Below are 13771 nucleotides of genomic sequence, written 5' to 3'. Positions count from 1 at the left end.
AGTGATACCATATCATTTGAAATGTATATTTTGCTAAACCTTTCCAATTCACACATTTGTGTGAGGTGGTTGTCTGCATGCAGTAGTTTTATCTGATCATATTCACATAAGAGGGTTGCCCAAATTGGCCACTTTTCTTTATTGGGGGGAGGGGGGAGATATATTGATAAGTGCCATAACAGAGGACATATTTGAAAAACTTATGCAGTTATTCCTGATGTGGTAGCTTTTCATTGCAGTCCCCAGAACATACACATAACCTGCTTGGTAGTTGAGAATCCATAATAACTTCAATTTTGGGTAGTAGGTTTTGAAAAATAATATTTTATGGGGTAGAAAGTTTCTCTTAATTTGTTGTTCCCTTTTAACACAATGTAATGGCTCTTTTGAATGACAGGGATGCTCTCAAGCTTCTCAGTCAAAAACAGAAGGGGAAGCCCATTGAAGCAAGGCCGCTGGTTTCGTCACACCCTGCACAGCCAACTGTAGTGCCTTTGGCCCCACCATTAGCAAGTGTGCCTTGCCCTGCCGTTCCTCCAGTTTCTGTACCAGGACAACGTGCTTCCATGGTAACAACTATTGACAGTATTAATCTGACTTGTATATGAAACTCGCATGTGAATGTGAATTTAAGTGTTCTGTCAGAAAACGGCAGAGAGATTGCCTGTTGTGTTTTCAATAATACTTGCCTTAAGGCTTCTAAAGCAACAGTTAACCTGCTTTAGAAGATGCAGTTATTTTAGATGTATGACAAAATCTGAAGAGAGGAAAGTTGAAATAAAATTCAGAGTTTGATGTCAGAAAGTATCAAAATGATGATCACCTTTGTTCTCACAGATAGATAGATAGATAGATAATTTGCTGCCCTTGGCCAGATAAAACAAGATACATGGACTAAAATGGTCTTACCGACAAAAGTTTACAGTCCGAGTCTTAAGTCACTTAAAAAATAAAAATAATAAAATAAATAACATCCGAGTTACATCTGCCATTTGGACTAAGACTACTCTGTGGCAACGAATTGTCATTGCAGCCGTACAAAATTTTGCTACCTGAGAGATGATTGAGGGATTATCTCCTTGTAGGAGCTTTTCTAACATTTCTCTTTCCTTGACGGGTCCCATTCTCAGTATGAGGGGCTCAATAAACTTACAACGGGGTATAGTGTAATAGTTTCAGTTCAGGAGCACATGTTCAGTGGTTTCTAAATCCCCGGATTTGCAGGGGCATAGTCTCTGCCCTGAGTATCTTCTTGAGTTTCCCCTCTAACATAGCAGAGGGTAAGGCTGCACACCTAGCCAAGGTAAAAGCCCTCCTATATTTGTTTATCTCTAAGTAACAGAGATAGGCTGCCGGTGCAAGGATAAATTTGGAGTGGGGGGAGCCATAAATATGGGCACTCTTGCTAGATCTACTTGTCGCTTTCTCACTGATTTTTCTTAGGACTTCAACTCATTCTGTTGCCAAGGAGCAAATCCTTTAACCCAACCTTTTTTTGAGCCTGCAGGCCCATTTGGAATTTTGACACAGCATGGTGGTTGCAGCAACAAAATAGATGCCACAAAATAGCTGCAGCAGGAGGCAGAGCCAGCCTCAAAATTATTGCCACAGCTTAACTTGTATTTTTAAAGTTTTAAGTTTTAATAGGGATTTTATTGTTTTAGATTTAGATTTTGTGGTTAATTTTATTATTGATGTAATAATGCTTTTGTATGTTACCCGCCCTGAGCTGGCTTCGGCTGGGGAGGGTGGGCTATAAATCACAAAATTAAATAAATAAATAAACTTCAATAACACAGTGCAGATCCTCATGCTATGGTGGCAGCTGCTGCCAAATCAATGATTTAAAAAACCGCACAGCCAGTCAAAAGCTTTGCTGGGCAAAAGCCCTATCTAGCCCCACCCACTTCCTAAAAACACTTGGTGGGCACCAGAAAAGGTGTTGGCAGGAGCCATGGCGCCCATAGGCACCACATTGGAGACCCCTGCTCTAACGTGACAAAGATTCTGGACAATGATTCAGCTCAACCCAGCCCCTTTCTGACTATATATTACTCTTCCTACACACTTGACACTGAGAGACACTGACCTTCAGTGTTACTCCTCTGAAGATGCCTGCCACAGCTGCTGGTGAAACGTCAGGAAAGAAAATACCAAGACCACGGTTACACAGCCCGGATAACCTACAAGAACCAATGAACTCTGTCCGTGAAAGCCTTTGACAATATTTTGTGACAAAGACTGTTTAATACTCAACAACTGCTGCTTCTAGAGAAAAGCAACTTTGGAAGAAGATGTTTTTAGCAAGTAGATGGAGTGGGGAACTTAAGATTTGCCTAGCCCATAATTTTTCTGCTGCAAATCCCCCCTTTAAACTGCTTTTTTTCCTTGCAAACACATCTAGAAACCTGATAAGTGGCAGGCAAGAGAAGTGCTAGTTACCCATTTCCCTCCTGCCACTTCTTTGCTGAAAATTGCTGCATTCCAAAGCTGCTTTTCATTAGAAGTCAGGGTATAACTCTCAAGTCAACAATCGGGCCTTATTGAATCAGGAGAATGCAATTGGAGTAGTGTCTGTCAGACGAAGCCTGTCCAGACGATCATGTCTTTTGGATCTCACAACAGCTTGATACCTAAGGAACTGCATTCTGCCACTGAGTGTTCCAGCCCAATACTGATGTATCTTTATTTATTGGATTCTTTGTTTCCTGTGTTCTCAGCTGGTCCGAACTGCCCTTCAAGAGCTTGTAGCCTTGTCCTACTATTGAAGCAGTTGGTTTAAGTGTCAGTGCCCAGGTTGTACATTTTCTGTACCATCTTCAGATGAAGATTAGACACAAAGCAAATTGATTGCTCATGGGACAAAACAAGTCAAGCCCCCGCCCCCCAAGAAATTGTCCAAATAGTAAAAAGCAGTATAGCTCATCGAGACTTGAAGAAGACCTAGATGTGAAAGATACTGAAAAGAAGATACAGTTCCAAATTTCAAGGCAGGAAATGCCAAAGAAGCAGTAAAAGCAGTCCATTTTCTATCAGCTGAAAGAAATAAAGACATCTTGCTTTAGAGGGTAGCTATTTTGGTCTGCAATAAGAGAGCTCGGTTTGAGTCCTGTATTTGATGAAAGGAGCTTTGACTCTTGAAAGCTTATACCCTGATAATCTTGTTGATTAGGTGCTACTGGACTCAAATCTAGCTCGTTGTGAATGTCTCCCATGAAGCAGTGCTAGTAACAATGTTAAGGTTGGCTGGGGGAGGGCAGGGTAGCAGTATGAAAATAAATAAATAAAGGTACGAGGTGTCAGTTATTTGCACTAGTAGTGCAGAGTAAAAAGAAAATGTGCATGGAATCTAAACAGCAGGCTACACATTTAAAAATGAGAAGGTAGGTGAGATCAGTGCATCTTTCACCACAGATAACAGTCTAAAGTATATGCAGTGACCATTATTTTCATTAATGTATTTTAGAACAAAAGTTTGTTTATGCTTCTCTAGTTAGTGATTCAGCATGTAAAATGTTATTTTGTTTCAGGGTGCATTCACTGAAGTCTCTGCTAGCAATGTTAGAAGAGCTTTTGCTAAGAAACTAATAGAATCTAAAACTACTATACCTCATGCATATGTTGCTGCTGACTGTGACCTTGGTGCTGTTTTGAAGCTTAAGCAAGAGTTCGCAAAAGGTGAATCTATTAACGTTTTTAATTGCTGGGTATAATGCAGTATACTGCATAAACTGGTAATCACACTCTGTTGTCTGTATATTCCATAGTGATAGATATCAATATATATAATCCTCGAAGTGAACAAATCTGTGGATATTCAAATCTGGAGACTGGAGCCATGAACAGATGGGACAGATCTTTCTGCAAACCTGAAAAACACCCCATGTTTGCAGAAAAATCTGAAATTTAAACAAAAATATACTGGTGGTTTAAAAAAACAACAACCCCAAAATAATAGAAGTAGGACCTGATGCTTTAAGAAATAAATGTCCTCTAAGGCCATTGTAGGCAACACAACAGTATTGCCAGTTGAAGCCTTGGTTTCTGTCAAGAAAAGACAGAGGACAGGCTCTTTCAAGGCTTGGTTTGTCTTTTGAAATAGGATTAGTTGGGGCCAGGCTCATCAGCAACCACTGGCAGCTTGCTGCTATTCAACAGTAGCCACCACACGAAAGCCAGTGTCATACAGTGGTTAGAGTTTCAGAATAGGATCTGGGAGACCCAGTTTCAAATCCCCACTCTGCCATGCAAGCTTACTGGGTGACCTTGGGGCAGTCACATACTCCCAGCCTAATCTGCCTCACAGGGTTGTTATGAGGATAAAATGGAGGACAAGAGAATAATGTAAGCCGTTGCTGGTCAGAGTAGACAATACCGACTTTGATGGACCGAGGGTCTGGTTCAATATAAGGCAGCTTCATGCTTAGGGCCTCCATTGGGGTGAATAACGGGGTATAAATGATGTAAATAAACAATAAATATACCTGAAGATAGCGGCCAGCTAAAAGGCAGATTGGCTAGTGGATGGGAAGGAGAGAAGGAAGCAGGGAAAGGAGGAACATAAGAACATAAGAAAGGCCCTGCTGGATCAGACCAAGGCCCATCAAGTCCAGCAGTCTGTTCACACAGTGGCCAACCAGGTGCCTCTAGGAAGCCACTAACAAGACGAGTGCAGCAGCACCATCCTGCCTGTGTTCCACCACACCCAAAATAATAGGCATGCTCCTCTGATACTAGAGAGAATAGGTATGCAGCATCACTAGTATACATTCTAACTAACAGCCATGAATACCCCTCTATGGGGTATTCATATGAAGGATATGGGGGCTGTGAAGAGGAAGGAAAAGGAAATAGAGGGGAGGGGATACATGGGAAAATGATCCCCCCCACACACACAATTCATTGCAGGTCTTTCACATTATTTTCTATTCCATTGATATCTGACTAGGTATTGATAATACTCCATCTGTGCTGTAGCACACTGAACTGATTAAAGAATCTTGCTTTTATTGCATTTCCATTTAAACATGCTTGATTCCTTGATTCTGTTTCAGTTGTAACAACTCTGGAAATGTAGAGCAGCTTCCTGGTACTACTACATATTTTAAATATAGCAATACAGAATAAAATTGCTTCCTTGACTGATTTATATAAAATGCCCTTTTAAAATGGGCTGAACCTTTTAACTGGAACTAGTTACTTCCAGTGCCTTTCCATGGGGGCATAAATTTAAACTGTTAGAAGAAGTGAATGATTTGTGTTTTTAAAAAAGTGAAAAAACAGATGTATCAGGGTGGCACAACATATTTTCAAATAGCATCTTTTAAAAAAAAGTTAGATTAGGTCAGTGGTTCTCAAATTATGGATTAGGAGCCCAAAGGGATTCTTGACTCTCCTGAAAGTGATTATCAGGGCTTGGAGGAAAGAAGTGGAACAGGATGAACTAAGAGAGGAGTGTCAATGGCAGATCTGGATTATCTTTTGCATAATATTTGAAGTGGTGATGTAATTCATCCTGCGTCTAAAAAATGCTGTATACAAATACGAAACATACAAAACAGAATAAATATGTTCATTGTAACCAGGTGCGAAATTCCTACTCCTATTTAGGTTGTGGAAAGGTAAAGTTGTATGAAGTTATTTTCCAAGTGGATCCTAAATAGTCAAGTAAATTTAGAAGTAGGTCCCAAATGTCATGGCCTCACTTTAAAAAGTTTGAGATCCATTGGATCATGATTATTTTGACAATCAAATATGTATGCTCAAATAGGTTTCTTACAGTACAATCCTAAACAGCATTATATCCTTCTAAGTCCACTGATTTAAATGTATTTGGAAGGGTGTAACTCTATTTAGGATTGCACTGTTAGTTTTGTAGCTGTGGTTGTGAACAATTTCACAGATGGTAACTAGTTTAAACTAGTTTCAGGTGGGTATATGTGCTGGTCTGCAGTAAAAGAGCAAGATTTGAGTCCAGTAGGACCTTAAAGGCCAACAGGATTTCCAGGATATAAGCTTTCACATGAACAAATGAAGCTGCCTTATACCGAATCAGACCCTTGGTCCATCAAAGTCAGTATTGTCTACTCAGACCGGCAGCGGCTCTCCAGGGTCTCAGGCAGAAGGCTTTCACATCACCTACTTGCCTAGTCCCTTTAACTGGAGATGCCGGGGATTGAACCTGGGACCTTCTGCATGCCAAGCAGATGCTCTAACACTGAGTCCAAGTTCCTTCCATCAGATACCATGTAAACTATTTTATAAAAGGGAAGTAGGTTCCCCACCCTCCCAGGTACCTAGTTATTTTCTTGCCAGTTTAATACAAGCTTTTATGTATGTGCGATATGTCAGTCTCTTAGAGTTAAACTAAAAATGTACAAGTAGACTGAGCCCACTTCTCTCTCATCCGGCCCCTGGATAATGAACATGTAGGCTTTAAGAAAGGAGTAGATATGTTCATGGAGGAGAGGGCTATCCATGGCTGCTAGTCAAAATGAATACTACTCATGATGCATACCTATTCTCTCCAGGATCAAAGGAGCATGCCTATTATATTAAATGCTGTGGAACACAGGCCGGATGCTGCTGCAGTCGTCTTGATTGTGGGCTTCCTTAAGGCACCTGGTTGGCCACTGTGTGAACAGACTGCTGGACTTGATGGATCAGTCTGATCCAGCATGGCTTATATTCTTAACGTGTATGTATTTTTCATGCACATGTTCTACCAAGAGCCTGTGTGTGTTCTGAGCCAATCAGTCTGTGATGGGAAGGGCTGGGGAACATATGCAAGAATTGAAGACTGAGGACAGTTGATTTGTGTTGTTCTGTGGTGCGGGTCCAGTGTAGTCCTCAGTAAGGCAGGCTACTTAACAGATTCCCATTGAAATGCAGTACATCTTACAGCAAAGGCTGTTACCATATATGGGACGAGAAATGCCTGATGTTCAGGCTGGTTTCAGAAAAGGAAGGGGCACTAGAGATCATATTGCAAATATACGCTGGTTACTGGAGCGTACGAGAGAATTTCAGAAGAAAATCAGCTTGTGTTTCATAGATTACAGCAAAGCTTTTGACTGTGTGGATCATGAAAAGCTATGGCTGGTTTTAAAGGAAACGGGTGTGCCACTACATCTGATCGTTTTGATGCGCAACCTGTACTCTGGACAAGAGGCCTCAGTTAGAACAGACTATGGAGAAACGGAATGGTTTCCAATTGGCAAAGGTGTCAGACAAGGATGTATTTTATCTCCCTATCTCTTCAATCTATATGCAGAACATATCATTAGGAAAGATGGATTAGATTTAGATGAAGGTGGAGTGAAAATTGGAGGGAGGAACATTAATAATTTGAGATATGCTGATGACACTACATTATTGGCAGAAAATAGTGAAGATTTGAAACGACTATTCCTGAAAGTTAAAAGAGAAAGTGCCAAAGCAGGACTACAGCTGAACATCAAGAAAACAAAAGTAATGACTACAGGAGAATTACACAACTTTAAGGTTGACAATGAGGAAATTGAAATTGTTCAAGACTTTCTATTCCTTGGCTCCACCATCAACCAAAAGGGAGACTGCAGCCAAGAAATTAGAAGGAGATTGAGACTGGGAAGGGCAGCCATGAAGGAGCTAGAAAAGATTTTGAAGTGTAAGGATGTGACTCTGGCCACCAAGACTAGATTAATTCATGCTATCATATTCCCTATTACTATGTATGGGTGTGAAAGCTGGACAGTGAAGAAAGCTGACAGGAAGAAAATAGATTCCTTTGAAATGTGGTGTTGGAGGAGAGTGTTACGGATTCCGTGGACTGCCAAAAAAACAAATCAGTGGGTTATGGATCAAATCAAGCCTGAACTCACCCTAGAAGCTAAAATGACTAAACTGAGGCTGTCGTATTTTGGTCACGTCATGAGACGACAAGAGTCACTGGAAAAGACCGTCATGATAGGAAAAGTTGAGGGCAACAGGAAAAGAGGAAGACCCAACAAGAGATGGATTGACTCAATAAAGGAAGCCACAGCCTTCAATTTGTAAGATCTGAGCAAGGCTGTCAAAGATAGGACATTTTGGAGGACTTTAATTCATAGGGTCGCCATGAGTCGGAAGCGACTTGACGGCACTTAACACACACACACACATCATTACAAAGTTGGGGGGCAGGAACTGGATGCCTTGGATGCAGGTGGGGACCTGTAGGTCAGGCCAAAAGCTAGTGGATGACCTGGAAAGACTGCTGGTAGTACTGGGAAAGGTGTCTCATTGAGGACTCTCTAATTAAGCTGCCTCCTCTGCCCTCACACACTTTTTAAAATGCTTGCAACAAAGGTGGATAATATTCATCATCCCCCCCAAAATATCATAGTACATGAAATATAAATATTTGTTATCTACATGCGTAGAATTTAGGTCACTGTTGGGTGTAGAAGTCCTTGGAATCCTGCTTATCCTATTGTTGCTTAATATTTGTGGTTTAAAGTGTTCTGTTGAATGTTTTCTTTATGACAGCATTAATCTAAATTAGCGCTTTTCAGGTTGGGGAATTAGAATTTTGCTAGGCATCCATCTGCTGGACCTTGGATGTAGCTGGGTAATTTGCTTCTCTTTCCTTTCTGTGTCTGTGTGTGACTACTCTTGCAATCCACTGATTGCGCTGATCTCCATTAAATTGGTTTTGATGACCAAAGGGTCATCCAGATGCCGTGTTAGAGGCAAGGGATTTTGATTTAATGGAAGCTTTGCCTTTGCTGAAGAGCTAAGCTGCTTTGATATTGCCATATTCCCAACAGCAAAAAGAATCAACACAGTCCACCATAAGCTTCCTCACATGAGTGGATTTGCTTGCATAAGTGCCTTTTGGATGAAGAATTCCAAGGTTACCTTTTAATAAGCAACCTTGGCCAGTGCAAAGGCCAAAGTCTGCCATTAGAATTCTAAACAGGTACAGCTTATTCATATGATGATCAAGCCTTTTCAGTGTGAGCCAACCCCATTGGGCTTTGTGTTTTGTTTTTGAACGTCTCTTCACCAGTCATTTAGTCTTGCAATACAAATCAGAAGCTGAAAATGGGGAGCAGGGAGAGAGGGAGAGAATTCTTCACCTTTCAGATTTCTCGGGCTTTTTAATGCCTTATATGAAAACAGAGTTTGATAGCACTGCATTAAAATTAGTTTTCCTTCCCACTAATGTGCCGTCATACTTTATTAGGGAAGATAGGAAGAAAGCAGCTTTTACAAAGTCATAGACTCAAGTTCCTAGAAAGGTGAAAGTTACTATGCAGTTCCTCAGTGTTCCTCCAGTGTTCTTTTTCTTATTCCTAAAAAGTATGGGAAATAGATGGTGATTTGCTCAAGTGTAAGCTTCCTTAGATTCTCTTCTGTTGCTTCTTTAAAAAAAAAAAGATGGTATCTTCATTCCTTTTTGAAACATACTGGCAAATTAATTTTCTTTAATAACTGCTTAAACCTTAACAGTGCAATCTTAAGCCAAGTGACAACATTCTGAGCCTATAGACTGGAGTAAGTCTGTATAGGCTTGCACTGTAAAAGAACAATCCTGATCAGTTACATTGAAGTCAAAGTCGATTTAAATCAGTGGGCTTAGACTGGAGTAACTCTGCGTAGAAATGCACTGTTATTCTTCTTAAGCAAGGCCAGAATGTTTATTTTGACTTAAGGAAGATTCATTGCAGTTCTCCTTATTGCCTATAAAACATATGGCATAGCAGTAATGTGTTCTTAGTTGCTATTCCCATTCTACTTTTGTGTATGCCACAAACTAGGGTTTGTTTATTTGGAGCATTTTTGCCCCACGTTTCTTTCAGTACAGTTTACAAAGGTTAAAATAAGAGAATTCCATTTTAAACATGATTCCAAAATGTTGTCTTTAATCTTTGCAGCATTGGTGGGTGACCATGGGAAATAAAATAACATAAAGGCAAAGTCCCCAACCCAGCCTTTAGATGGTCTCTTTATATCTCACAGTGCACCTGGCAGATATACATATCATCTCCTTCAGAAGATTTTAAAAGTTACTGGAAGAGGGCTTCTCAGTTCTTTAAAGTAGACCCAACAGCTGCTCCACCCTCTGCCACAGTCCTCTGGGGGGGCTGCTAGGGGAGAGGCAATTTGATAAACATCCTCACTGCAGCCCTCCAGGGGTCCTGCTTTTACAGATCGTCTTTTTAGAAGCTTCTGAGAGATATCAGTGGATTTTTAACCATTATTTAATCCTGCTTTAGAATCCTGGGTTAGGGTCAGGAACAAAAACTGGTTCGTTAAAGGGCTCAAATTCAGATTTTGCAATGAACTGGTTAGATCAAACTTTCTATAAACCAGGAGGTCTCCTGTCTGGGTTCCATGCACAAGGAGGAGCATATGAGCCTGAGGATTTCATTCTTGTTCACATTCCAAGAAAGTATTTTTCTTGATGCACTTTACTTTAGAGACCAAGTAACAAACTGCAGTGCAGTAGCAGAATTGGGGAGTTGAGGCTTCTGGAAAACTGAAAAACATCATTGCTAGAGGCATGCACTTGAATATACCCAAAACAAACCCAAACACTCACAAATTCTGGGAGTAATGAAAATTTATCTCTCAGAATTTAAGGAGTGTTTTGCATTTAGGGCCCATGCTTTCTACCTGGCCTCTCTACTGCCCATAAGAAATAATGGTTCCAATATTCACTGTGGATGATAGACCTGGCCTCTCTGCAGTCAATAATTAATAATGGGTCCATTGTTTCATATGTGTGGTAGACCTGGTCTCCAAGGCTAGGGGAAGCTAGGTCAACCTGATAAGCTGGAAGTCCATTTCAGAGGCCAGGTCTTCCCATAGAAAATAATGGCTCTTTAAAATGTAAAGGGAAGGGGATACCACCAAACATCTAAAATATAAACCCTGAAAAAAATCCCGAGACAGTAAGGTAGCCATTGTTCTGGATTGGTAGTAACTATATGGAATTAGTTTCTCTGAATCCATCCATTGTAATAAGCAGAGGCAATTATACTAACTTTAAAAGCAAATTAATTTCCCTCCTCGGCTATATATTTTCAGGCATACCGAGTGGCATAAATCTAACCTGTATTTTGAAACTTTTGCGGTGAATCATTAAAGTCCAATACAGCAGTAGTAAAATATGGAAAGAGTTTCTGGTTATTCGTGTAAAGCAATAAAAAATATCACACGTGCCTTTGGGATGCTCCTACAGGAAGCCTGAAGATACACTGCATTGGTGTCCTGCGTTGTTCCCTCTGAACACATTTTTGTTTGTTTGTTTGACTTTTATCCCACTCTTTCCCAATAGAAGTCAGGCTCAGAGAAGCTAGCAATATTCTGCATCATTAATAAAACAAGATCATACAAACCAATGTAGAATTATAAAAAGCCCAAAGCAATATCTCTGAAATACTTAAAAGATGACGTCCTCAACTGTGCTTTAATAAAGGGTGAGCAAGCAGCAGCAGCAGTCAGTTTCAGTGACATGACAAGGCCCAGCACAGAACCACCCAACAGGGGAAGCACAATTCCTGGAAGGTTCCAGCAGGGAGGTCAACTGCTGTAAACCGTCACTGCCTTCAACCATAGGCCCAATGGAACATCTCTGTGTTACAGGTCTTGCAGAACTGAATCAAGTCCCGCAGGGCCCGGGTCTCACTCAAAGGAGAGTTCTACCAGGCTGCTGCTAGGGCCGAAAAAGCCCTGGCTCTGGTTGAGGACAGCTGGATATGTCTCGCCTTGTATGAATGACTTGTATCCTGTCATTCTAGTTTCCCCTCTAAATGTTCTGATACTTCAGGGTGAGCATAGCCTTTTACCTGCTACTTGAGGGAAGGAGAGTTTCATAATGTCTCAGCAATACTGGGACATTCATTGTTGTATGTGCTGGAAAAATCCAGACCTCTCAAAGTCACTGCATCCCTTCAGGCTAAATAGTTAATTAAGGGATTTTTTTTAAAAAAGGTTTTGCTTAGATGTTTTAGACTTTCCAGTCATGCAGTAAAATTCCTGCCTGCTCTCTGTGATTGTTAGCCCAGTTTCAAAATGTGCAGATGCCGCCACCTCAATAATCTGAACAGCATATCGCCCCAAAGAGCTCTTGTATAGAGGCATGTTTCTTGCACAGAGGCATGCTAAACAGAACAACAACAGAACAACAATACAAAATTATTTAAGTACATGAGGAGTAGGAAACCAGCTAGGGAAGTGGTTGGACCATTGGATGACAATGGGAGTAAAGGAACAATAAGGGAGGATAAAGCGATTGCTGAGAAACGAAATGAATTCTTTTCATCTGTCTTCACTGTTGAAGATATAGGGCAGATACCTTCTCCTGAACAGCTGTTTTGGGGAGGGGAGAATGAGGAACTGGGGCAAATAATGGTAACAAGGCAGGAAGTCCTAGAACATCTAGACAAACTACAAACTAACAAGTCACAGGGACCAGACGGTATTCATCCTAGAGTTCTTCAAAAACTCAAATGGGAAATTGCTGAACTTCTAACAATGAGATGTAACATGTCCCTTAGATCAGCCTCTAAGGGACATTTATAACACCCATTTATAAAAAAAGGTTCCGGTGGGGGCCCCAGGAAATTACAGGCCAGTTAGCTTAATGTCTGTTCCAGGTAAATTGATGGAAACCATTATTAAAGATAGAATTGTCAAGCACATAGAAGGGCAAGCCCTGCTGAGCAAAACCCAACATGGCTTCTGTAAAGGTAGGTACTGTCTCACTAACTTTTTAGAGTTTTTGGAAAGCATGTGGACAGGAATGAGCCGGTAAACACTGTATTTGGATTTCCAAAACTTTTGTCAAAGTCCCCCTCCAAAGACTGCTAAGTCATGGGATAGAAGGACAAGTCCTCTTATGGATTGAGTGCTGGCTGAAAAATAGGAGTAGGAATCAATGGTCAGTTCTCACAATGGAGGGATGTGAGCAGTGGGGTCCCTCAGGGATCTGTGTTGGGACCGGTGCTTTTCAACCTGTTCATCAGTGACCTAGAGTTGGGGGTGAACAGCGAGGTGGCCAAGTTTCAAATGACACCAAATTATTTAGGATGGTTAAAACAAAATCAGACTGTGAAGAGCTCCAAAAGGATCTCTTCAAACTAGAGGGGCATTAAAATGGCAAATGAGATTCAATGTGAGCAAGTGTGTAAAGTGCATATTGGGGCAAAAAATCCCAACTTCACATATACACTGATGTCATCTTTGCTGACAGCGACAGACCAAGAAAGGGATCTTGGGGTAGTAGTGGATAGCTCGATGAAGATGTCAACCCAGTGTGCAGCTGCTGTGAAAAAGGCAAATTTCATGCTGGCCATAATTTGACAAGGAATAGAGAATAAAACTCCTGCTATCATACTGCCCTTATACAAATCTATGGTGATGCCACACTTGGAATACTGTATACAGTTCTGGTCACCACACCTAAAAAGGATATTGCAGAGCTTTAGAAAATGCAGAGGAGAGCAACCAAAATGATCAGGGGGCTAGAGCAGCTGCCCCATAAGAAGCGGTTAAAGCGCTTAGGACTGTTTAGCTTGGAAAGAAGGTGGTTAAGGGGAGAGATGAGAGAGGTCTATAAAATTATTCATGGTCTGGAGAGAGTGGACAGGGAGAAGCTTTTCTCCCTCTCTTATAATACTAGAACGCGAGGTCATCTGCTGAAGTTGGAGGGTGAGAGATTCAAAACAGATAAAAGAATTTGTTCACACAACACATATTTAAATTGTGGAACTCCCTGCCCCAGGATGTGGTAATGACTGTC

General features: G+C 41.0%; 1 protein-coding gene across 1 annotated transcript in view; it reads left to right on the top strand.

The window, feature by feature from the left end:
• The window catches only part of PDHX (pyruvate dehydrogenase complex component X), a 52850-nt gene that overhangs the window by 22569 nt on the left and 16510 nt on the right, over positions 1-13771 (top strand). The window contains exons 5-6 of the mRNA XM_056851017.1: positions 398-569; positions 3531-3678. Coding sequence (XP_056706995.1) covers positions 398-569; positions 3531-3678 — 320 coding nt within the window. The remainder of the gene's footprint in view (positions 1-397; positions 570-3530; positions 3679-13771) is intronic.

This window comes from Euleptes europaea, chromosome 6 (assembly GCF_029931775.1).
Source record: "Euleptes europaea isolate rEulEur1 chromosome 6, rEulEur1.hap1, whole genome shotgun sequence".
Taxonomy (NCBI): domain Eukaryota; kingdom Metazoa; phylum Chordata; class Lepidosauria; order Squamata; family Sphaerodactylidae; genus Euleptes; species Euleptes europaea.
This window is presented reverse-complemented; position numbering and strand designations above follow the sequence as displayed.